The sequence below is a fragment of the Bombus impatiens genome, unplaced genomic scaffold (assembly GCF_000188095.3).
Source record: "Bombus impatiens unplaced genomic scaffold, BIMP_2.2 scf_4016, whole genome shotgun sequence".
NCBI lineage: Eukaryota > Metazoa > Arthropoda > Insecta > Hymenoptera > Apidae > Bombus > Bombus impatiens.
This window is the reverse complement of record NT_180435.1, coordinates 810,500-836,037: the sequence shown is the minus strand read 5'-3', so window position 1 is coordinate 836,037 and position 25,538 is coordinate 810,500. Positions and strand designations below refer to the sequence as shown.

The 25,538-nt window shown below is 45.1% G+C and overlaps 3 protein-coding genes across 5 annotated transcripts in view; 1 reads left to right on the top strand and 2 right to left on the bottom strand.

Moving 5' to 3' along the window:
- Positions 1-1,556: 1,556 nt before the first annotated feature.
- Positions 1,557-3,701, bottom strand: LOC112212004. Of its 2 annotated transcripts, none has more exons than XR_002947950.2 (6): positions 3,428-3,701; positions 2,935-2,969; positions 2,707-2,818; positions 2,562-2,631; positions 2,241-2,444; positions 1,557-1,999 (listed from the first exon to the last, which is right to left on the bottom strand). XR_002947950.2 is itself a non-coding variant. In XM_024372250.2 (6 exons), exons 1-6 carry the CDS (start codon positions 3,464-3,466, stop codon positions 1,929-1,931), a joined length of 465 nt encoding a protein of 154 aa, XP_024228018.1. In that variant the 5' UTR covers positions 3,467-3,699; the 3' UTR covers positions 1,557-1,928. The 2 variants fall into 2 exon arrangements, 1 of the variants encoding a protein (XP_024228018.1); XM_024372250.2 differs by having other exon boundaries at positions 2,307-2,444; positions 3,428-3,699.
- A 174-nt stretch (positions 3,702-3,875) lies between these two features.
- On the top strand, positions 3,876-7,221 carry LOC100749270 (methylcrotonoyl-CoA carboxylase beta chain, mitochondrial). Its single transcript, XM_003494874.4, has 9 exons — positions 3,876-4,328; positions 4,963-5,216; positions 5,290-5,561; positions 5,650-5,797; positions 5,864-6,279; positions 6,349-6,483; positions 6,551-6,687; positions 6,758-6,843; positions 6,911-7,221. The coding sequence occupies exons 1-9, from the start codon at positions 4,215-4,217 to the stop codon at positions 7,026-7,028; spliced, it is 1,680 nt and encodes a 559-aa protein (XP_003494922.1). The 5' UTR covers positions 3,876-4,214; the 3' UTR covers positions 7,029-7,221.
- A 77-nt stretch (positions 7,222-7,298) lies between these two features.
- Positions 7,299-25,538, bottom strand: part of LOC100749148 — a 20,849-nt gene continuing 2,609 nt past the window's right edge. Inside the window, exons 1-8 of one of the 2 annotated variants that reach the window (XM_033324627.1) lie at positions 13,773-13,793; positions 12,623-12,724; positions 12,387-12,496; positions 11,860-12,035; positions 9,156-9,386; positions 8,647-8,794; positions 8,379-8,523; positions 7,299-8,310 (exon numbers count right to left, since the gene is read on the bottom strand). In XM_033324627.1, coding sequence (XP_033180518.1) covers positions 8,066-8,310; positions 8,379-8,523; positions 8,647-8,794; positions 9,156-9,386; positions 11,860-12,035; positions 12,387-12,496; positions 12,623-12,724; positions 13,773-13,776 — 1,161 coding nt within the window. In that variant the 5' untranslated portion in view covers positions 13,777-13,793 and the 3' untranslated portion in view covers positions 7,299-8,065. Of the gene's footprint in view, positions 8,311-8,378; positions 8,524-8,646; positions 8,795-9,155; positions 9,387-11,859; positions 12,036-12,386; positions 12,497-12,622; positions 12,725-13,772; positions 13,794-25,538 lie in introns of those variants that run through there. The other variant, XM_003494873.4, reaches the window with a different exon arrangement.

Genomic DNA, 25,538 nt, shown 5'->3' with positions numbered 1-25,538 from the left:
TCGAGATTCTGTGCCAGTAGAAAGATTCCGATTTATGGTCTTTCTTATATTATGTTCGAGCGATTAACCTCTAACGATTCCAGCGGCGTCGCCGAGAGGACACGTGGTACATGATCGAGTCTCGGTTGTCTCGCCCAATCGGGGGCCAACTTTTGAAAACGAATATCGCTACATCGACGAACGTCGATGATACGCGAAATAAATAATAATGCATTAATGTCTAACGTTGTTGTTTTCGGTATTAGTCGCACGGACGCTTTACAAATGTATCACAACAGTTTCGATCGACTGTTGCACATGACAGCGAGCGAGAGAGCGACGAGTCTCCGATGTCTAGGTTATGTCGACTATATTTTCGACGTCTAGTACGCCACACGGACAATATGCAAATAGTATTCGAGTTTAAACGAACGAAAGAACAATAATAGCGATACACGAAGCACAAGGAAGAGAACTAATCTCTCTCTCTCGGGGGGTTAGTTCACTACGACGGGGCAGCACTGTCCAAAGCACTGACAAGCAAACCAAAACACAGAACGGAGCGAGTCAGTCGAGAGAATCGTCCGGCACGGATCGTCGACGTGATCAAGAGCTCGATCGACCGAAACACAACACTCGAATTCTTCCTATCCCTTTGTAAAATGATTCGTTGACACAAGGGAACCACCAAAAGCGACGCTTGCTGCATTTAATGCACGGTGCTCTCGCAGAAGACACTAGACACAAGAGACTCCGTCGCTCTATCTTCACACGGTACACGCACAGCACAGAATTCTCCTGATTCTCTGTGTTTAATGAATATTGTTTCAGTGACTGACGACACTCACCAGGATGCTTGTTGGCGATCTTATTGAAGCAGTTTTGAAAGACCTCGTAGAGATGCATCGGCTCGTCGTCGCTGGCCGCCATGTTTTCACGAGACGAGAAAACGAGTGGACGTTCGTGGTTGAGGCGAGTGGGGCACGGTTTCGCGGTGTGGCCGCGCGTGGAGTCACCCTCCTCCCGGAACGGTCACGCACACTACTGAACCACGCCGCCTCACCGATGCGGCTCTTATAGTTCATCAGTGGCGCCACTCTTTTTCCACTGACTCGCGCCACTGTCGCTACGCGGCTGCTTTGAATATCATTCTTTCCTCTTTCGACACCTTCGCAAAAATATATTTATCGTTAATCAAACATAATCGTTATTTCTTTATCTTCCTTATTGTCTAGTCATTCTCCGGTGGACGGGCAAAAGAGTATAAGAGAATATCTTTTTTCTTGGAAAATGATTAATATTTGAAAAGAACTTATATTATTTTCAACAAAGTAATTCGAATTAAGCAAACATCGTAAACAAAAGACAGCAATATTGAATAGCGTATTTATCCTGCTTTAATCAAAATTTGATTTATAATCTCCTGCCCGCCCATCAGAGGATTAATCCAATGATTATTCGTTTTCTACTTTTTTCTTTTTTTTTCATTAATCTACGAACAATGTAGCCTTAAATAATAAGTTTAAGAGATTGAAGATTAAAGATTACAGTCCATGAAAACCTAAGGAGTTCGGGCATACGGTTGCAATGAAAATTTTTATTCACATGTTACGAGTACAAATAATTGTACAGAATAAAATCTATAGGTTGGGCGTATGAAACGTATAATTAAGTTAAGTTTTATTATAATGATATAATAATATACGGTTCTTTTCGTGTCATCGCGTATCGACGGAGCGTTATTTGCATACGGTATATACATAAAATAAAAATTCTAGATTGCACTGAATGTCATCGTTGTTAGAGATTCTAAAATATATAAATAAAGTAATATTTAATGTCAGTGACGTGATTATACGTGCGCGTACTTCTTACGAGTTACGAGAGATACGACAACGATATCGCGTAATTTTCGACGTATCGAACTTTAGTAATGTCATATCGTATTTTTAAACTCCAGCAAAATCGGAATTTTGTGGAATCGGATGAGATATGTCCTCGTAATCCTGTCGACCAAAGCCTAAAATAGAAAAACATTCATAAAAGTTTGTTCCCCATCCCCTTCAAATTGTGAACCACGCATACAAAAAAAGGCAGTACGACACAGTGCATAGTTCAACATGGTTGCAAATAAAACACTGTACATTGTAAACAGTTTGTATCGTATCAAGCATTACATTCACAAATACCATTATAAACAACGTAGTGTAAACTGTGCGATATAATGTGCATACTTGAAACAAAAGATGTCATGCACCTACTCAAAGCATAACTTTGTAGAAGCAACGCAGGCCTACAAAACATCTGTATTCCAATGTATTACTGACCCATTGCAGGACCTGTAGTAAACATCGTGGATAAACATCCACCTCTTGCTTGGCCTATTCGTAGAAGATATACGCTTGTGATGATGCGAACAATCATGTTTATGATCATAATTGTTGCACTAAGCGTCTCAGATACATCTACAAGTTCGTGCGATCAGATTGATATATCTTCTGCGTAGGGAGGTTAATCAACGATATAATTTATCAAGCTTTAAGTGTTAGTCTTAAATTTGATAGTAAGTGGCACCAACTTACACATTGATGGGAAATAGACTGCTAATGTTACTATGTCAAAAAAAATGGACAGTACATTTATAAAAAGTGCCTAAAATATATAATTCTATTACAAACACTGATCTTACCAGAACCATAAAATATATATGAATGGTTAAATGCTTACAAATTGCAGAGGTTCGTCTGATTCGATATTGTGAATAGCCCACAATAAACAAACGAAGAAAAGAAAATTGTAAAACATTACAGACCTTGGGCACCAATGTCCCTGAATGCTCCTAGAAATCCATCGTTTAACTATGTAGTACAAATATGACATTCCATACATTACAGTACTTTACAATATTTTCTAAATTGCAGATTAGTATACAGTAAACAAAAAGTTTATTCTTACCATGTTACTAGGACTAAATGAATTGCAAATATCACCTGAAAAAATCCGACAAGATCATAAAAAATGATCTTAAAATGCTAAATAAGTAGAGTTTTCTAGGCAACGGATTCTTGATAATGCAATTGCGGTATTGTAGAAACCGCCTTGATAATACGAGAAACTTGTCAAACAAGTTATGGAATTGTTTCATTGCCGTGCCCTTACATAATTCTATTTTACTCTTTAGAAAACATGCATCGTCGAAAAGAACTACGGTAAAGCCTTCGTAAAAGGTAATTACAATTTTAGGAGGTTATCTGACATCTGTTCTCATAATTGGAAACACCGAGTATCGATGAGAAATCGTCGTAATCGCTCGAGCGGAAAGCGATAACAAAGCGAAACGAGAAAAAGTAAGGAATATGACGTGCAACGAATAGGAATAAAGCAAATGATTCCAAAGTAGAATTATTCAAGGAAATGACAAATCGAATGTTACTTTAATGATATTTACCTTTAAAGGGTAATGAGATAGACTGGATATGTCCGGCATTCTGTAAGCTTTCAAATTTTTCTCGAACTTGATCTAATACCTTGTCACGTTCTTTGCTTCTACGTTGACTATCGTTAGGTACTTATCAGTCGAGACACGTTTGTTATTCGTTCACGATTGATAAAGTATTCTCAAACTTCACCCTTTTTCTAAACCTTTCATCAATGCAACGCAAAACGGATACTGCGTAGCGATACACCTCCGTTTCCAACGACATCTAGCACAAACCTGCGATCTGAGCACCATCTATAAAATGCAATGCGTACCAATTATTTGAATTTAATATGTATTAATTAAAAATTTGTCTATCTTTTGTTTATGTTATACCATTTTACATCATCGATCGTAAAAGATATAAAATTTAACATCGTTAATTAATAAAAGCAACAAAAACATTTTTATGTTTCGTTCTATTGAAAAATCTACGATATCTTGACGTATTTTGTATTATATCATTGACCCTACGTGATCCTGAATTGAAAAAAGTTATCTCTCTTCACAATGCTTTGATAAGTAGTCTGCTACTATTATGTGTTATTCCCACCGCATATCACGATAAAAACTTGAGTCTCCGAACTGTGAATAACTTCACTGAGATGGCAGCGTAGCTCGGTCTCAAAAATAAGTGAATTACATTGTTGTAGCTGCTGTGTATATAAGCAAGCGTAAAGTGTAGTGATCATAGTACGCGCTATAGTTACATATAATTCACGAAAGTAAAGTAACAGAAAGATCGATATTAATAAGGATGTTAAGGAAAGGAAATCTTTTTATGAGAAATTTACGCCGTACTACAAGAACGTTTCACGATGAAGCTATCATTATCGGTAGTGAACAAGACACCAAGTCGCCGGAGTATCAGGTTAGAACGAGAGTACATGCGCATTTCATTCATAAACGAACCATCCTGAAACTAATCTCTTTAAGGATTCCACTTTCGATATTAACTTATCACTTTGAAAGGGATGTAAAAATTATCGCGATATTAATTGCACGGACGGATTATTTTATCACTTGAGCGAGATAAATCGATATCGTTTATTTAAATGCATTCGGAGCGTGATGGACGACTGCACAACTGACTCACGATGATGTATGGCGCGTAATACAAACGTTACGAACATTGCGCGCGCCTTTTTTTCATAATTTATTAAAAACAGTGCATGCAATGTTTCGAATAATGAAAATAATTGGCTCTCAATTGGTTATCGTTGAATCATTAGCGATCACACAGCTTGAATTATTTTGCCAAATCGGGATAATTAATAACAGTATTTGTACAATTATGATTTCTAATATTTAGTATTTGATTAATTTTATTCTACATTTTATGACTGTCATCGTAATGACTATCAGTGATTTTCGTTGCGTAAAGTAAAAAATACAAATTATGATTGAATAAACTCTATAGTAATTATCTATGAGCCAATGATACTGGTTGGAGGTTAAAAACGATTGTCAGAACGAATGTGGAGTTGGTAAAAAAATGTTTCTAGGACAATTATGTACAAATGAAGTGTATGGTAGATAGACTAAAAGAGACAGTCGAAAAGGTAGTAGAGGGCGGGGGACGAAAGGCGAGAGAAAGACACGTAAAAAAGGGAAAACTTTTACCACGAGCACGAATTGACACGCTTCTCGATCCGACATCTCCTTTTCTCGAATTTTCTCAGTTAGCTGGTTACGAACTGTACGATAACGAGAAAGTGCCAGCTGGTGGAATTATTACTGGCATCGGCAGGGTAGAAGGGTAAGTATTTCCAATTTCCGGACTTGAAAAAATTCTTTGATAATTACGTTAAAAATATGTCGTCACCATTTAGCACTGAATGCGTAATAGTTGCAAATGATCCGACTGTGAAGGGGGGCACGTACTATCCAATCACGGTGAAAAAGCACTTGAGAGCTCAAGAAATTGCGGAAGAGAATCATTTGCCATGCATATATTTGGTAGACAGTGGTGGCGCAAATTTATCTAGACAAGCCGAGGTATTTCCGGATAAAATGCATTTCGGAAGAAGCTTCTACAATCAGGCGATCCTAAGTTCGAAGGGGATCGCGCAAATTGCAGTAGTAATGGGAAGTTGCACAGCAGGTCTGACTATGATCCGCGTATTCTACTTGAATCTCTCGGCACTGTTATACGCCAATTATTCGCAATGACATTTAATCAATTTATACAGGAGGCGCATACTTGCCAGCTATGGCCGACGAAAACATAATCGTTGGCAATCAGGGTACTATCTTCTTGGCTGGTCCGCCTTTGGTGAAAGCTTCTACTGGCGAAGATGTTACACCGGAGGAGTTGGGCGGTGCGACGGTTCATTGTCGGTAATTAACAAGTACATTTGGACACATCGTTTGTTTTCGATTATGGTTCTGGAGTTTCAATTTCAGAACCTCTGGAGTTACCGACCATTATGCCATGGATGATACTCACGCCTTGTACTTGGCTCGTCAGATTGTGAAAGACTTAAATAGACAAAGACCGATGCACGTAAACTTGGACAAACAGATGGACATACCACTGTATTCCGTCGATGAAATTTATGGTATAGTTGGCGTAAACTTGAAGCGACCGTACGATGTCAGAGAAGTGATAGCGAGGATCGTGGATGGATCGAGATTTCGCGAGTTTAAGGCGCAGTACGGGGAAACGTTGGTTACCGGCTTCGCGAAAATTTACGGTTACCCCGTGGGAATAGTTGCGAATAATGGCATACTGTTTTCGCAGGCCGCGTTAAAAGCCACACATTTCGTGCAGCTCTGCGCTCAGAGAAAGATACCGCTTATTTTCTTGCAGAATATTACAGGTACGTATCTCGTTGAATGAAATTGCCGCGTTCCCACGACTAATACATCTGGTCATTGTAAAACTGCAGGGTTTATGGTGGGCAAGGATGCCGAGGCCGAGGGCATTGCTAAAAATGGAGCAAAAATGGTGAACGCCGTGGCTTGCGCTCAAGTGCCCAAAATTACGGTGGTGATCGGTGGTTCGTACGGAGCAGGAAATTACGGTACTTTGCATTTGATAAACGACTGTTCGAGTCGTGTTCAGTTTGTTTAATTTTGATACATACGCAGGTATGTGCGGTAGATCTTATTCGCCAAGATTTCTCTATACCTGGCCGAATGCAAAAATATCCGTGATGGGAGGGGTACAGGCTGCGAATGTAATAGCGCAAATTACCAAGCAGCAACGTGTTCGCGATGGGAAAGAGGTACAAAACATTGAAATTCGTTCTGTTATTGTCTTGTCAATTATCGATATAATCTCGTCGATTGTAACAGTGGACCCCGGAAGAGGAGGAGGAGCTGAAAAGACCGATCATAGAGAAATTCGAAAAGGAGAGCAGTCCGTACTATGCCAGTGCCAGGTAGATTTTCACGTACTGTTATTTCTTTCACTTTATGAGAGCAAATTGAGAGTAAATTGTTTTTCAGACTTTGGGACGACGGTGTGATCAATCCGACCGACACTAGAGTGGTATTAGGCCTTAGTCTATCGGCAGCGCTGAACGCACCCATACCAGAAACTAAATTTGGAATTTTCCGAATGTAAGGTTCGTGTTCAACGATGCAACCAGTGACCTGTAATTATGAAAGTATGAACCGATGTTTGTAACCTCCCTAACAAAATTTTAGGCCAAAGATATATATTTTTTATACAAAGTTATCATGTATACATGATCATTAAACATTCCACATATACATATATATATGTATATATATATATGTATATATATATAAGTATATTTCTATGCGCGTCTTTATTAGCCTTCTATCTTTGTTCCTTAACGCGTCTATAAAGTAGGGAACATCTCTTCATGGATGCGAAACAACGAGCACGCGTCCACGCGCGTATTCTCTCGCTTTATTAAGAGTTATTTTACATTTTGCGCGTTCCGTTATAATTATATTGAGATTATAGCAGCAATTAATTACCTCGTAATTGTCTAAGTTGCTTAAGTCACATCACCTTGTTACATCTCGTCGCGCGACTAGGTCTCCTCGACATTCTCCGCTCGCAAAGGCCAATTTTCTTCTGGCAGTATAGCGGCTGTATTGTTATGCGGTTATTCGCGAGGGTACAGCTGGGAAATGAAGTAACGCGGATTGCGAGAACGGAAGAGGTGAGCGAAAATTTGGCGGTCGCTGAACGGAGAAATTTCTTGAGCAGATGCTAATTAACCCAAACTCGAAGCTTCGTGATTATTCTTCCTATACAGTAATCCTTGTATATCTCTGGAACGATCAATCACAATTCTAAGATTTTCACGGCCGTAATTCTTTCCATTAACATTGTCCCTAATATTGTCCAAAGTGGTAAAAATCTCGAACGATGTTAACTGGGCGGGATCTTGTTCGTCAACTCGATTCGATATCGTACAAAGCGAATATGCATTCGATCGCGCACGAATACGCGTGTCTTTCCTTACGTAGGAAGGAAAAGGATATATCTGCTAACATCCGGCTAAACATTCGATCCATTCTTTTATCCCACGATCCACGATATACTCGAATCCTGCCGGTTCTCAAGCCGCTTTCTATTTACAGTCAACGATCGTTCATCGGTTTGCAGATCGTTCCCTTCGAATCTTACAAAAATTTGCAGAGACAGAACAGAACGAGGACGAAGGTTGCAACTGCAGTTCTACACGACGAGCCGTTTATCTCCGTCTCGGTAACCTTATATTTGAACTGTTCTTTAACCTCTTGCGCTATGAAAGCTCTTTCTTCTGTCCTAATCGTGGTCGGAGCTGGTTGCTCTCTCACTTCTTCCGCGATCACAGCTCTGGCTTTTGTCCTGTTCTTTCCTCTTCTGATGTATAACTCGGATAAGGCTGTTAAATACAGAATTTTAATTAATAAACTATAATAAAATTGGAATAAGACATGGCGATCGATCTACCTTTATCGACCACTGCGTCTTCCTCGAAATCCACTTTAATGAGAGCAGACATAGTCACTTCAAACAGCTTGTTATTGTCAGTATTTGAGACGTCGATGGCTCTTCTCTTTCTGCCGAATCCAATTTGACCATTGCTGCACTCGATCTGAAATATCGGATACATTAGGTGTAGATGAAATTAGATATTGGCATAACGATGCGAACGCGATATTCGAGTAAGCTTCGCTAAATGACGATGAGCGTGTGATGCGGAAGAATTGCGTCTTACCCCTTGGCATTTGTCCAAACAAACGTTAACAGTACCACGAAATTGGACGTAGGTACTCTCTGGAAACTTGAAAGCTCGGAATTTCGCTGTTAGAAAGTCCCCATCCACCGTGTTGAAATTTTCGAACAGATATGGGTCCACGGAACAGCTGAGGGTAGAAAGAGTTACGTATGACATTTTCTTTTTCGTATATTTCAACCCTTTTAACCCTTTGACCAGAAGAAGATACGAAACGTCTCGATTATTTTCCGGATCGTTCGTTCTGTTCTTTTCCTGCTCTTTTCCTTTTTATTTCCGCTTTGTTTGCGATCATCGGCCTAGCTAGAGCAGATAGAGTAGTCGCTGATGCTACTCGTCTCTTAATATCGTTTTAATCTCGTTTATCGTTCAAAACAAAATGATTGTGACGCCGTTAGCTTGATAAATAGTTTGATAAATTAAAATACCGGTTTCTTTCGCTACACCATCAAAGGGTTAAAATAGGAAGGAAGTAGAAATTGTTTGCTCACCCATTGATAATAATAGTCTCCTCCTGTGTCTTGGTATCGGTGACCAACATATAAGTAACCAAGAGTCCATAAACGGGAGCGGAGCCATTGTCCAGGAAGATCTCCATCTGCAAAGGCGTACCTGGGCTAACGTTCAGTTCCCCGGTAACGAGATTGCCACCTTGCCTGACGCCGACTCCCAATATCGGTACCGGTGCCGACTCGGAAATCTCTCCCCTGATGTCGATCACGCTGTCACAGGAAGCAAAAGATGCGCATAAAATTCCTACCCACGAAAGAAACTTTGTTTCCCGTTGAAATGGGAATAACACGCGGCCATCTGGCAAATGGAACTATCGAACACGAGGAAGATGCGTTTGAATGTAATTTCCGGGCAAAAACTACGAGCGAACGTCTATATGATTCGGTAGTCGGCCGAAGCAAAATTAAACTGTTTGCGATTGGCAAGAAAACGTGGAAAAGTGCGGCGAACTGTGCTGCGACCTGGGTTACTTTCGACAGTCATCGAATCTTAGCATCGACCTGAATCGCGTTTCCACTTCTGCCGTCTCATCGGTCGTTTCCTTCGAGTCTCTGCGTCGTACGTCTTTCGACGATCGAACGGCACAGGCGAACGGAACGGTACTAAAGACAGAGGACGATGACGAAGCCAGAAAAAAAAACAGGGACAAAGACGAAGTTTCCGTTTGGATGACACGATCGTCGATGGTTGTTTTTCTCGTTCGCATCTGTTATCATCCGTGGATCGAATGGATGTATATGGACAACGCGATCGCCGAGTATCCGAGGAATTTTCAGTTGTTCGATCATCCCTCGATAGTCGGCCAATGCGGTCGACGGTGATCCCTAATCGCGATGGACGCATCCAATCGGGCAGGCATGCAATTCCATCGACTTCGTGGAAGCAGAAACAGTTATCAAGATCGAGAAAGAATTTGCCCGTAGTGCGTAGCTCGACCCCGAGCATCGGCCACGCGAGATACCGCGTGATAATTCAACAATAAAGATTTTACGGCTTCCTGGTTGAGCGGCGACATCGACGATTCGCAGAATCCACGGTCACGGCGAGGTACGATCGATTAGTACCAATAAATTAGCGGCGCGAAACAGGAACGAGACAAAAATTCAGCGCGCGTATGGCTGCCACGGAGAGTATACCAGGGAAGAATGTCGCCTCGCGAAGCGACTTTCATCGACGGAAAATAGGAAGAGGCCTCTGACAGCCGTCTACTCTGTTGCCAACTAAAATTACGTTAATGGCCAAGTCAGAAGAGATTCTACGATTCCAAGTAAGAAGATCGAGGGTAACGAAATTACATCGGAGGCCTCGTTTTCGAGAGGATCGAGTTTGAAAACTCGTCGACTATTATTGGAACGAATGGTGGAAAATCCTGTGGATATACGATTTATTCAAACAAGGTTTTAACAGGCCGTTTAACGTTTAGAAACGGCACGCGGAGCCTACTTCGAAGCGGTCGTTAGTGTCTCTTAAGCGACATTTACATGTTCCGGGCAAACAAAAAGATCCCCTTGGATGGTCGCGCGCCCAACGTTTTACCAGTAATACACGGAGAATACGAATGACTGTGGAGAAGTCAGTTTTATCGAACGAGCAGGAAAAGGAAGGGAGACTCTGTGACGCGATGTACGCAAGGCTAAAATTACATTTCAGGTTTTCCAGCACCTGCGCCGGTATAGACTCGAAGAATAAATGGAACGTGGAATCATGAATCAACTTGGCGACCACAACAAACGTCCATCTTCGTTTAGCTCGCGCTCGTTTGAATTAGAAAGCGACGAATACTTGAACTTATTATCCGCGGTACGCTTTGGCCTCCTTGCTTATCCCCACCGCTGTTATATTCCATGTATTGACAAAAAGCCATTCGAGTTCCCAGAAGCGTATCTCGTTGCAAATCTATGTTACTGAAACGTTCGATCGTTCGGCGCAGGTTGCTAACGGTTGAGCGAATCGTTTCGAAAAATATAATTTTAGACCGAGCAAAAAGGTAAAAGGTTCGGAGCATCTTGCCAACGGCACAGTGAAAATCAAAAGGCGAGTATACGTCTCGAAGAAGCGAAATTTGTTGAAAAACGTTATGTTACTTATCGCGATATCGTAATATTACGTTAATATTACGTAGGTAAGTCTGTATGCAAGACGTAATGTATACTCGCTTTTGACTCTCACTGTATATATCAGTATGACGCGAATAATTACCAGTAAGCCAACAAGCAGTACCTAAATCGAGAATTACCGTTCCCCTTTGATCAAACAGTTTTATCAGCTGTCTGTACAATTGCGATTAATCGCTTGTTACGAAGCAAGAGCGAACCTCTGATCTGACTAGGCATGATCTTATTTCACTGCAGGCGCAGCCCGGAAGGTTGCAACCGTTTAAACTATCGAAGAGCCAAGGAACTTCGCAAAACAAAGAGTCACAGATGGATGAAAGTTACAAATATAATTTTAGTCGTTGCTTGTTCTCGCGATCGCTCGAAGCGAATAGATTGTCCTTGACGCGAATACGCAATTATCGCGCGCGCACGTTCGCTTAACCTACGAACGGCGAAGGCTGGATCATGCGATTCCAACGGATCGGAAACGGAGTTCTATCGTGAGACGACAAGTGGAAAATCGTGCGAATAAGTTTAGAGAATAAATAGCGCAGAAACAGAATATCAAGGTGAAAGATAAACTCACTCGGGTTCCTGGAAACCTGCTGGAAGAACGCTGCGTCGAACCGCGGTGTGATTGGTTGCGATCGAGATTCCAGGTTTCACAACCACTTCGGTGATAACACACTTTACGGTGAACGTGTGCTTGCTGGAATCCGCCGGCTCCTCCACTATTATCCGATGAAAGTACACCTTCTGACCCTGTGTATCATTATGCGTGTGTAATTTTGCTCGAATCCATGGGATCGCCGATCGAAACAATGAAACGAGTCCTAACGACTTATCGCCAACTCTGAGCACGAATCGATACGTTCGTTCGACCGTACGTCGCGATCCTTTGATTTTATTTAGCTCGAAGCCAACCTGTTTTTATTTTACACGTGCAGTCAATCACGAGGTTCAAAGAAAACAGCTTTCGATCAGATCCGACAAAGTCGATCGAACGATCCATAAATCAGGCGGCGCACCGCCGTGTTCGGTAAATTATTCGATCATTTTAATTATTCGGATGCGATAGTTTTATCAGCGATCGGACTCGTAATTACTCCCTACCGTGACTTTGTTAACGACTCTAGTGATACCGCATCGCAACATGTCCTGCTCTAAGAGCGGTAATCGGAACGTGGCGACGCCGTTGCTAAGCCGAGGTTTGCAAGCTTCGTCTGCAAAAGAAGATACGTTTCAACGTGTAAAATACGCGTCTACCTTTGCATCCCGCTTCTATATCTCACGGCCACGTCGGCGTACAGCCGGCAACAGCCAGAAACACGAAGGGAATCGATCTTTACCTGGAAAGTCCTTCATCTGTTGCAGATATATCCTCGCTTGCGGACTACTCCTTACGATGTCAACCTCCATCCACTGTTCCGAGCATCTCACTTTGCTCTGAACTGGAACAGAAAAACCCAGAAGGGATTTCGTATGAGAAATCGTTCCAATTTCGGAGGAGAATGGTAGGAGAAGATTAGACGCGTTTCGGAAAAAATGGGCGAGAAACTTGCAAAGAGGAATCCCGTCCGACGGCGAACGCGAGAAAAACGAAGACGAAAAGTACGACGTAGCCGCAAACTAACTTGCAGTATACCACCGTAATTGCCCCATAAAGTCGTAAACGTCCCGACCTTGAAAAGCGAGCAGCTCGACATTGCGCGCTCGAGAAATCCGCGCTCTGATGTACGTCCCTTTAGGTTGGACCCTGTTTATTCGCGGAACTCGACGATGGATACTTTCACCGTTGGCGAGTAACGTCCGTGTGATACACCTAAACCACCGGTTTACATTATCGCGATGTAAGAACGTTGTATCCGGCCGCGAAAAAGCGACGAGATAGGAGAAGAAATAACCGCGCGACGCGTACTTCATTTCCTTCTCGGATAATTCAATTTTCGGATGATTCGATCGCGATCGATGTAGCCCCCTCGTGATCGTTAAATCGCCATCGATAATTGTATTTGACTAATAGTAGATTCGCTGGCGATCGGCTGGCGCTCGACGAAGAAAAATCCAATGGCCGATAATTGAGATCTCCGCGCGATTACGAAGAGCCACGACCAACGATTTCATCCAGAAATACCGTATACTCGAAACGATATCGTGGCTGTCGTTTGATATATGGTCGCAGCGTTGATCTTTCGAACAAGCGCGATATCTCCGCGGGACGTAGCACACGCACTTCGCGGCCAACTACGCAGGTCGGGCGATAATTCACGGTGAGGTATCATCGTCGCGCGGGCAACACGCCGTTAAAGAACGCGGCGTACCTTTCCTACGACAAGAGAACGAAGTCGGGAAAGTTTCACGCACAGCCTAACTCTGTCGGCGAACGAGAAACCGGGTTGCCGTTTCGAGATGAACCGATAACGTTTGCCTACGAATCGAAGCAATTAAACGATCCCGTCCTCTGATAGATTTGTTCTTCTCCGTGAGTCAGATACTAACACATAGTACATTCTCGGGGAATTTCGTAACCTTTCGTTGATTTCCTTCTGCAAGAGAAAATTCCTCGTGATCGTTAACTCGATGTCCGTCTCGCTTTCGAGCCGTCGCGCGTCGTGACAAGTACGAACGATGAAAAGTCACACGCGTAGCTCGTGTCTGCCGTAACTGGTTGTTCACGGTTTCCGCGAGTCCATCAGGTCGCGATTAACGCGCAAATTACATGACTGCACGTTGTGTCACTTTCAAATAGCCCGAGGATTGGCGGTCTTTTCCATTAGCGAGTTTAAAGTGTTTCCCCAGGCAGTGCAACCACCTGTAGTAGGTACAATCCTCGAGCCATCTCTCGACAGAGGTCCGTGACCTTCTTCTTCTTCCTCTCCTTCTTCTTCTTCTTCATCTTCTTCTTCATCTTCTTCTTCATCCTCTTCTACTTCTTCTCCTTCTTCTTCTTCTTTTCTTTCTCTCTAGTCCTTTTTTCATTTTCGACGTCCGCTACGTTTTTGCAGCAGCCTCTTTCGATGCCCGACTCGTTGTTCCTTTCTTTTCTTCGTCTTCTTCTTCTCCTTCTTCTCCTTCTTCTTATTGTTCCCTCCTCGCCTGCGTCTCCTCTTTGTGTTTTGATCAGCGGCGTTCACCTAACGTCGTAGTCACCGCGAGAGATCCTGAACTTCCCATTTCTTCTTCTTCGCCGTTCTCTCTCTCTCTCTCTCTCTCTCTCTCTCTCTCGTGTTCTGCCGCGATGTCGTTTATTTACCCTACTGTCAGACGCACGGAGGACTTCCTGTTTCGAGTTTTTCAACCTCGTCGACGGTCCAACAACGAGCAAACACTTTTTTCCAGCGTCCCTGCTCGGTTCGGACACTCGGCCTATTGTCTTGGTAATTTATGCCACCGATAGGGATCCGCTTTCATTACCGGATAATCGTTTCGCCCGAACGCTGCCTGTTCTTCGTTCCGCGAACGATTCTCCACGTTGCGAGAGAGGGGCTACGTGACCCCTGTACCTTTCTTCTTTATTATTCTCGCCGAGTTTCCGATCCCTTCCTGTTCTCTTTGCCGCCATTAAATCCGAGAAGCACGCATCGCCTCGCTCTCTCAGAATTCCGTTCTTCCGTACGTTTCCCCTCCTCCCCCGCTATCGAGCTTCGTTTTACTCGGTTCTCTCTTTCGATTTCTTTCCGATCTTTTCTCCGTCCTTCGAAGATTAAGATCTCTGCGAGACTACGAAGAACTCCAAGTCGACCTATGCTCTCGCGTGGTTTTCCCGACCTGCGACCTTCGTACGCTTCTTCGCCCGCTCTCCGCGTTAATCGCTTTGCGCTTTTTACGTCTTTCTTCGTGCCTTGCGTATATTTTTGAGCATTCGCGCCGTGTCGCCAGTGTGTGGACCGGAGTTTGCAGATTTTCCACGAGTCGTATTTCTTACATCCGACATCGATCTTAGAAATCAGTTCGTTGTCGATTCATTCTCTGTCACAGTCGTGTTTTTATTTGTGCTTTCGTTTCCACGTACGTGGTATTTAAAATTCTCCCGCTTAATCGCAAAATGTCTCTATCGTTCGTAGTAATCTTCGCGTACAACGATCTAATATCAGCCTTTGAAACGCCCTCTTTAATCGCGATTCAACCGTGATTATCAGCATATAGATCATCTAGACTCTGAAGCTATCTTTATTTTGACTCGATATCTACCATGGATAACTGCTTCGATCCCGAGAAAGATTAACTCCTACTGCTTTCTTCTTCGTTTCCCGTGTTTCTTCGCGACAACACGCGAGCTCGACGAAGAGAATCGGTAGATCGGTTTCACTGTCGATGGCGAAACGTTCCATGTATCGTCGATGCTTTTTGCCGGATTCGCCTGCTAGTGACTGGTGTTCTACTCTTCCGCTTTCTGTCTCTTTCTCTTGTACCTTCTCGGGCGCCCTTTCTTCCACTGTTTCGCAAAGATGCCGGGAAACAAGGAGGAATTGACGTAAATTACGACAACGTACGATCCCCGGGATTACAATAATTTCAGGCCATTACTGACCTTGGTGTTAAGACGAGAACCAAGCTGCATAATTACGCACCATCGCTGTGTAGCACGCCCTGCGTTGCACGAATTACGGTGCCAAGTTGATTTACCGTCGTTTGAATAAATAAGAACGAAGGTACGATCAATGAGAGTCGAAAGCGAACTCTTCCCACGAGAGGCCTTTACCGAAACTCTACGAACCACCTAATTCGTTTAAATTGACTTACAAGTGGGATGCCGAGTGTGGCCAAAACGTTCTCGCACGGTCGCGCGTCTCTCGACGACAAATGCACGCAGTGCGTTCGACCCCATTTTCCACGTAAGGCAGACAGTAACGCGAAAGAAAGGGTGGAAATCCGGTGCGACGCGATTAGCATTCGTGGCCCGTTGTCCGTGCGTCCACGCGACGTTAACTGTACAACGAATAACCGTGAGTCGAGAAGGGCAAACCACGAAGGCGGGAATATCTGTAGCTAGCAATTAAACTGGTCGATAGGTAGACGGCAGCGAAGAATCGGTCGGTCGAGCAGGAAGCTCGTACGTACTTACGTAGGCGTGCCCTTCTACACATACTTACTACCGGTTGTTACACGGTTTACGTACATCTTGTTCAACAAAAAATATTCGTACATACCATTATCTTCCTGTTAACGATCTTTTACCAGGTCCTACGTTCTATTTCGTAGTATAACATTTTTCTAGTCGTACTACTATATTTATACCTATGGATATGTAATTCGTGTTATTAATAACAATAATAATAATAATAATAATAATAACATAATTGATACTACAACTGTGCCGGTCAGTGCATCAATTAATGCCGTTACTCGATGCTTCTTCGATTTAGCTTCATCTCGCTGCACAGCGTGTAGAACGACTCGCACGAGAAATGGATTACACCTTGCAATTATACGCGTTGTAACGAAACGAAATCGCGTTTCATTTCGCCGACACGAAATTGACTACGGAATCAATTCGTAGCTTCACGATCTGTACCGTGCTGCAATAACAACCATCGTTATAACGTTGCCGGTACTTCGAGCGGTACAAAATCGACAGGGATGCAGCACCCGCATGCATATCTACGGTAACCGAGAGATCAGTTTTGGAGACACTGAAAAGGCTATCGCCTCGGTTGCAGCCAACTTTTATATCGCCAAGATTCCTTCGAGAGCTTTCTACGACTTCCGGTTGCAAGCGGAATGGATCGCTCGTAAATCGATACGCTTTCGAAGTTACAGTTAGAACACGCTGCTGGTAGGCGAGTTTCGTACGTTCGATTCTACGCTAGATAGATTTCTCAGAGAGTCCTCTCGCACGATGCTTTACCAACCATCGATATCGAAAAGTCAATCGATTTTACGAGTCGAGTCGCGTAACGTTATTTCTGATTTTACATTTTCTAATCGAAATTCTTTCTTCTCGACTTTGTGCTCGGTCCAACTTCGTACACGTAATAATACGATGCTAATTGTAGCTATCCAAGGCCAGATTACGCGAACGCGAAAAAGTCGAATACGAATAACCCGATCGATCCGAGAGAGATTTTAATTGGGCGTTAAGCTAACATTTTGTTTCGATAAATAGAGTTCGGATAAACGTACTCGTAGGCTACATCGGTTGCCAATTAAGAACGTGCGATATTAATTGCCACAATTTCCAAGGAGCGCGTCCATTCCTCGTTACCAACGACGTTAATTAAACGGACGCCTACGTTTTCTCAGTTATGCAAATAAATTCGCCGCCTCGCTAATTCAAACGTCACCACTGTACGTAATTCAATTACTCCGCGTTGTCGTTTCTCGATCTCCACGCGCCACCGTCAGTTATTTTCCCTTCAACAATGCAACAGTTGCGCGTGTTGCCTCGCGTATTACCTTTTCTCAGAAAAAGACGCGAGCAATTTCAATGTCTGCTTAAGGATTAACCGTTGTAGATGACTGCAGGCAACAGCTGTCTCGACTTTGCAATTTTTCCTGTACGGGGTATCGTAAAAGGAATTTTATCGCTTCGTTTTTAAATAATTTTCAAACGAAAGAAAACGGATAGACGTACGAGTGTCTGAGAAGGCAAACTGATTGATTTCATTCTTGCCACGCTAATCTACGAGAATGAGAATTTATTCCGATACTTTGGGAGAAAACGCGTGCAAGTGAGTGGTAAAACGATATGTGCCGTATCGCGGAGCTCGCGAAATATTACAATCGAGAGACCGAAGATCACACGAGAAATCTGCCTGTTGCCTCGAGCTGGCTAGACGCGGTGAACAGAACGCACGAAGCGTTCCACGACTGCGTAACAGGATCGAAAGTTCGTAATCGATGCGAAGCAGGTTGGCCGCGAGAGTGATAAAAGAGGAGCGGACTCGGTAACGGTGATTTCATTCCGGTTCCTTTGGCCACGGCGCGATACACGCCGCGCTGCTACGCGCCGCGCAACGCCGCGCCGCCCCGATTACAACAGCTGCCAGCTGTAAATCACCGATGATCAACGATCGTTAGCGCCCTGCGATTCCGTCGATAGGGTTAGGTGGAAATGAAAGAATGACCGCGAAAACTCTAGAGTCTAGAGCCTAGAGCGTCCTCGTGGTGCGTTTACGATCGAACGAGCGAGCGCCTAGTAAAATTTAGAAATAAAAGTGTAAGCGAGCATCCGTTCGCCGTCTGACGATTACTCTCCGGATCAGAGATCGAACGTCCGAACGCGAATCGATGCTCGTTCGTGCTTACGTTTTATTCAACGTAGCGAAAATGGCGAAGAACGAGCGTTCGCTCGCTCGGTCTGGACGTATCGTCGGATGCCTGAAACAACGAGGGCAACGATCGACGCCTCTCTGTTATCTGCTTGCTATCTCCTATGCTAAATCCTCGTCCTTTCGATGTTGCTGGAATTACGTAACTGAAAATAGCAGACCGGTTTCGATGATGAACAAGCGATTTCGATAGAGCAAAAGCTAAGTGATTTCCCCTTAATCGCCTGCAAGATGTAAAGAGGTTCTTCGTTCGCTGAATCGTTAGGCAGATTCCGTCGGGAGATTGGCACAAAGTCTCGGACGCCACGAGCGAATCTTAAGCACGCGTTTCGTTATTTTCTGCCTCGCATCAGCCGCCGGTTGTTAAACGACGCGTTGAGAGGCAGGATCCGGACTTCGACCATCGAGGTGGACGATAATGTGATCGAACGCCGGCAGCAGCTAAAGAATCTTATTCTTTACCGCGATACGAACAAATCCGGAGATCCACGTTGGAACTTTGGGTCATCTGCGCTCTGTCCTTTGTATCGCCGCTACTGTTCGATCCTGTCGCGCGCAAACAATAGATCCAGGGCCGGCGTATCGAGGTCGTACCAAGATAAGCTGTCTATGAACCGACGAACGCGAGCTATAGGAATCGTAAAAATCCTAGAAATATCGAAACGCGGTGCTGGAAATCCGCGGAACGGGCAGAAACGCTATGTATCTAAATGGGAATGACGTCAGTCCTCTGACTCTTGGCTATGGCGCGAGCAACTACTCGGTAACACGCTGACTAATTCCAAGCTGTTTAGAGCTGGTTGACTCTTTGTGAATCGTGAGTAACGATAAGAGAGAGAGAAGTAGCGATCCAACAACGGCAGTGGCTCGCGAAATTATTCGAATATTTACCGCAGAACATTTTTATAAAGTTACTTTTTTCATCGTATGCACGTACAAATACTCTGCTGTTCTAATTTTATAAATTACAATCATTCGTTAAGCACATTAATTTCCCATGTTCTTTTCTCTCCAAAATTTCATCCAGGACACGGACTGTTGCTTTCCAGGAAGATTCCTACGGAGAAGAGGCTGTCGATTTCCTTCCACGATTCGAAGAAATAATCGCGGAGCGGGCACGATGCAAATGACGCCGGAGGATCGGTCGGCCGTAGGGTCGCGGCTAGTCACGAAATACAAGAGACACAGGGAGCAAGGTGCATCGCGCGCGCCAAATGCAGAATGAATAATTTATCATGGCGGCGATCCGTGCAGAAATTATGCGCGAAGCCGGCGACTACCGTTATGCACATTTTCGGTAATCTCGGCAACGATTAAATCGCCACCGGTCCACCACAGCCAAGCCGATTATTTGAACAATTTTACGCTTCGGATCACCGGTGCATAAAACGTTCACACGCGTCGTTACGTGGCCGTTCGACGCGCATTTTTTTCGGTCTGCATTCTTTCGATCTGTTGTACGCGGAACGTAACGAGCTGCGTCGACTTTTCAGCCGTGGAATTCGCGGTATTTCGCCAACAAAGTCGCCGATTCCTCGATTACCACCGACGCGTAACGGAATTTCATCGCTAACCGTGACGGTCGGTTTTTTCCCACATCTGCTCGCTCGTAGAAAGAGAAAACGGTTGGACATCGATCGAAATCCAGATCGTATCGCGCCATGCCACGGCTACGAGTTTCGCTCGCGTAATCCCAACGCTGCGAGCTTATCCTACGAAGAACAATCCTTTGTCGTTGAAACAGACTTCCTTGTACTGTCATCGTCGAGATATCGAATCTGACTCTATCCGCAGGCGACTTCCGGCACGCTTTATTATCCAGACTTTGTACTGCTCCAGACTCGAGCGCGGAATACATTTTCCAGAGGATACTCGCGCGCTTATCTGATCAGAGAATTTAATTGTTTCCGCGAGTTCGTCCTTTCCACGTTGATTCTCGGACGTCCCCTGCGAGGGAACAGTTCTCGAGTTCGCGAATATCGTTTCAAGTTCTCCATTTCGCTGCATAGTTCGGCTAAAGATATCTTTATTAATACGGACGACGAGGGTAAACGCGGAACGTTTACGTAGAACGCAAGCACACGCGCAGCGGACGAGTCGCGTATTTTACAAAATCCTTTGAACCGAATTTCCGAGGTTAGGGATATACACGAAAGAACTCCGAACAAACGCGTATTACGTGTACGATTCGCAGGGTCGGACTTAACCAGCGAGGATATACAGCGATGCGAGAGAAATGTTCGTGCGAACCTGAACGATCTCGCGATGGCGATGGAACTGTATTTCGATAGTCGGAGCGTCTGAAAGCACGCGTATTCCATTCTTTCGACGTCGGCAAAACGATCGCTTTGATTTTTAACTAACTTTACGACCTCGTTATATCGCGTCTTTGTCGCGAATTCCTTTCCCGGCTCAACAGGATTCTCGACCGAGTTCCCCAGCAGTCTCCATAGCCAAGAAAAATGGCCGTACGTTTTGCGTGTACTCGCGTTTAATTTATTTTTAATTCGAACCGTGTCGTTAGCGGGGTCCATAACGTGCAATTATCGCCACATATAAGTAAACGTTCTCAGCGGAACGTACGCGAACCAGCGCAGATTTATTACCTTTGATAGCACAGGTAACGATCATTGGCAGAACAGTGGAATCTTACGATACAGTCTCCGTCGAGGAACACGCACGAATGACGCTAGTCCGGGAACTTGTAGGTACGCGCGACTCCCTTCCGATAACGCGCTCGTGTTGCATATTCGATACGGTTCTCGCGAGCAACACGATTTTTTAATTCTCACGAATACGCTGCATGTACCATTAAGTTTTCTTCATACGCGAATCCACGTACGAACGGCCAACGTCACGCTCGCCAATCCGGTCAATCGCCGACGATAAATTACGGCCGAAGAATCTCATCTCGACCAATTGGTTCGCGATCGACTTTTACACGGACGAACGATCCCACTTGCGAATTCATCGCGCGTACTAATCGTTAGAGCGGGCGTTTATGCTCGTGTCGGTTAAGAACGTCGCGGCTTATTAACGATCGTCGTGATCGTTTTTGCGATCCTTCGTTAATTCGATGGCGTAGATATTAAAGAATCGATGGAGGATAGTTTCGTTAACGGGCCTGTGCCTGCAATTACTTTATGATCTGTGTCGACTCTCTTTACAACCTCGGCCCTCGTATCTGATCGAGAAAATGCTCTTCTGTGTGTTTTGTTTTCTCCTTACGCGCAGGACTTTCGTCGGTATTTCTATCTTTATCTCGTTAAGATTACCCATTTCGTTCAGCGTTATGGCGCTTTCTTTCGGACGTCGTAGCAATTATTACGTTCGTTAGTATTAATTGTTCGTGAAGCTTGCCTTTAGGTCGATCTGCAAGAGGAATTTTATCGATTTATTAACGTTTGTCCTCATGGAACGTCTCAGGAGCTAAAGGTCGCGTCGCGTTTCTCAAAGAATCGATCTCTATCGAAGCGGCAAGATGTTCTCTTTCCGCGCTGTCGAACGATTAAGGCGAAAGCCGAGAAGAGTCTCTGGAAGAATTTTCATTGACTTAGGCACGACTGGCGAAGCGATCGATGACTCGAGGCCACGATTATTAGATGAAAACGCCGTCTTTGTTAACGAGTTGCGAGTGACTGGCTACATCGAGGAATTGCGGGATCATCGAGGAAGAGCGCGCGAATGATTAACGATGAAGGGAACGAGCAACAACGAAGCTCGCGCGACGTTATACTCTCGTATTCGACCGATTATCATCGGTGGCGAAAACGAGCGGTTAGCGGCTATGTCGAGCGTTCTCGCGATAGGTCAGGTGGACGGAAAGGCGATTATTCCGGTGAAGCGGCCAGCATCGTCGAAGAAAACGTCGTCGAGTCGTCTAAACTCGAGACGCGGTAAGAATGCATACCTACTCCTTTTCTCGAAAATTGCTACTTTATACGCGACGCGAGACCAGCCTGAAATTACGTCCCAGATGCGTAAATCCGGTAGGTGGAAAATCCTTGAAGCTGAACTACCGAACTCGTCTAACGCGTTTCACCTATGCAGTAACATGCGAGCGTAGAAAAACGAAGCGACGAATTCCATTCGAACGTATTTTTTATGGAAACCGTACTCGTACAACAGGGAACAGGATCGGTGGAAAACTCGCTGGTAAACGAAATTCACAAAGATCGATGTGATCGACGACGTGTCTTGAAAATTAAGTGCGAGGAAAGAGGCTAGAAAGAACCGTGCGGGTTCGTTCTACATCGGCGAAAGAAGAGACGAATGCGGTGGTCTTTACGTGTCAATCGTCGCGTACGGACGTTGTTCGAACCGGCAAGAAGATATCGTCCGCCTAAAACGGAGGCGAGGTACCGGCGAGCAATTTTTACGGCTCGCCTGTGCTTCGCGAAGCAGCTTATACGGCATCGAGAGACGATAGTCGAACGGCAGGAATTCGCCCGTGGGTGCTCCTGTCCGTCCTTCGTCTCTACACGCACAGGCACGCGTGCCCACGCAGCCACGGTGACACGACACGCGTGCACAGCGAGTGGTTCGACCGGTATCCGCCATATTTGGCTGGAGGAACAGTCGCGTGAACTACGGAGACGCAGAAAATCCGCCAGGGGAAGAGGTCATCTACGCTATCGGTACTCCGGGTTAAAGCTTTCCGTCGTTCGGTCGTCGTTCGACCAGAAGATCTCGTCGATACACCGTGAATTACGACGAAACGAGGATCGTAAATTAACTCCACGCAGGGAGTAAATTTAACTCGTTGCAAAAAGTTATCCCTCCGTCTAAAAGGATCGCTGCTGCCTTTTTACCTCATATCGATTACGCCTGTAGCATTATCCAGATACAGTTAAGTCCAGGCGTGAAACAACCGAATCGAAATTGCCTTTTCGTTCGACGGATCTCGATAATCTTTTTCAGCCTGGTTTTTGCTCGGGCCGCGCCGAGCTCGCGAAATACACGGAGAGAATGGAGTCCCTCGCACGAATCGCCTGGAACGTGCGGATATGTGGCGTCGAGTTTTAAACGGTAGCCTCCGAGAGCCTTTCAGCATCTAACGGCTGAGTTTTAGTGGAAAAACTTTCCACGGTGAATAACGTTTACGAGGGTACGTCGTAGCCAGCGTGGCACGGAATGTTAAAGAAGCGTCGAAGAATGGAAGATGGCACGTTTCTTCCATCAACGGATCGCCATTCGTGCGACCTAAACCGACCTAAAGAATCCCGTGTCAAAGATCGCGAGTGTTCGGCGCGATAACTGTACAGATTTTTCGTGGTGCACCGCTATTTTCTTCCTTAACCGTAAAAATTGAACGCGTCGCGAGGATCGTTCAACGACCGGCCACCTAAGACCCAGTTCTACCGCGTGGAAAAAGTGGGAAAAGTTTCCCGTCGATCACGCGTCGCGATGCATCGTCCTTGAAAAAAGTAGATCCGCTAGATCAGTCCCACGCCGGACGACGTAATCTCGATGCATCGGTCCGCCATCCTATCGCTTTATCAAGCTTTATCCCGCGTTCAAACCTTTACCGTTCGATAGCAAAAACGAACGCGATTAATCGAACGCCGATTAGATTTTAAGCTTTCGATAGACGCTGCTGCCCTGGCGGAATGGGCGAGGAGACGAATCGATCGGCGTCTAGATCTTCGAACGAGATTAGGGATCGAGTTTCCGACCCGCGATCCTCGATGATCGTTTCGGTTTCAAACTGGATCGACGACGGCCTCGTCGTGGCGTTTTTCTTCGTGCGCGCGTTGCCTTTGCGTTCGCCGGCTTCCCGATGGATTTTCTCTCTCCTAACGAGTAATTGCTTTTACCATTTATTTTACGTTTTCGTTCACGGTGGTCTGCGGCAAGAATCGATGAAAATCGATCGGCGGATCGGTTTGCTGAAAACCGGAGTGCCGGTCTTTTTAGCCTTTTCTCCGCTAGTATGTTCGCCGATGTCCAACGTCCGCGCAGATTGGCAACCGGTTTTCCTATGGCCTCTCCCGCCCGATTCCTCACTCCCACTCTCACTCCCACCTCCGATTCCCATTCCAGCGCAGACCCTCTCGCATTCTCCGCGTCCTCCTCCTCCAGGGCCGCCGCGATACCCTGTCTTCTCCCTTTCGTCCGCTCTTTCGCCGGATCCCTTTTACCTTTCGAAAGAAAGGCAACCTGTCAAAAAGCAAACCTGTCGCGCGGCACGCTACGCGTCTGACACGCGACATCGCCGATTTCTCTCTCGACGAACGAGATGTCCACGAACGAAACTCGTTCGACGAGCGCAGGATTCGTTCGACACCGGCTACGGCACTGGCGACACCACCCACTCGATTCACTTTTCCACGAATAGTTATTTTGCATACAAGGCTCGATCGCGAGACGCTGCCTCGCAATTAAATGCGTTCCAACTACGAGCGACTGCCGCGGACGTATTACCGCGAATCACTTTTTGCCGGAATCTCGCCGACTTTGCCGCTATCGTGAATTTAGCGCGTATCTTGAATTTTCTTCGTAGACTTGGTTCGCCGAAGGGAACCGGTGTCTCTGGTTTCATGGTCGCGCTTCTCCGGCCGACGCTCGGTAACCCCGTTTATTCCTCGTTGCTTGCAACGCGTTTCGGTCGATCGCGAAACATACGAGATACCGTTTCCGGCAAGTTCGACTCGCGGCAGAGTTTCGCTTTCTCGACAGAGGCTGGAGTCGCGTCCGCGACCTCTCGCAGCTTTTCCCCGTGTTCGAGGAAACGAACCGCACTGCGAGATACGCCTGGAAACCGCCGCGATTATTATTTTACCTTCGCCACGAACCACTGCGGCCTGGCTAGTTTATTTTAATCGGACAACTCGATTTAGTCCGCGATTGAACACGCTTTTTGCGTTACGTTCTATCTCCGCTTTTTCATTTCCTCCTATCGACCACAAGGGAGGATATCGAATCGACGCGACGCGACCAGCCCGTTTCCACGCTTACGTCGATCCCCGTTTTTTCTCGCTTTTTATTTTAAACC

Coding starts and splice junctions, on each gene's coding strand:
- LOC112212004 (XM_024372250.2), bottom strand. CDS start 3,466: ATGCCGGACATATCCAGTCTATCTCATTACCCTTTAAAG. Junction 2,819..2,934: donor CATTTAGTCCTAGTAACATG/GTAAGAATAAAC, acceptor ATGGATTTCTAG/GAGCATTCAGGGACATTGGT. Junction 2,000..2,306: donor TACTACAGGTCCTGCAATGG/GTCAGTAATACA, acceptor TTTCTATTTTAG/GCTTTGGTCGACAGGATTAC.
- LOC100749270 (XM_003494874.4), top strand. CDS start 4,215: ATGTTAAGGAAAGGAAATCTTTTTATGAGAAATTTACGCCGTACTACA. Junction 6,484..6,550: donor GTACGGAGCAGGAAATTACG/GTACTTTGCATT, acceptor ATACATACGCAG/GTATGTGCGGTAGATCTTAT. Junction 6,844..6,910: donor CCGTACTATGCCAGTGCCAG/GTAGATTTTCAC, acceptor ATTGTTTTTCAG/ACTTTGGGACGACGGTGTGA.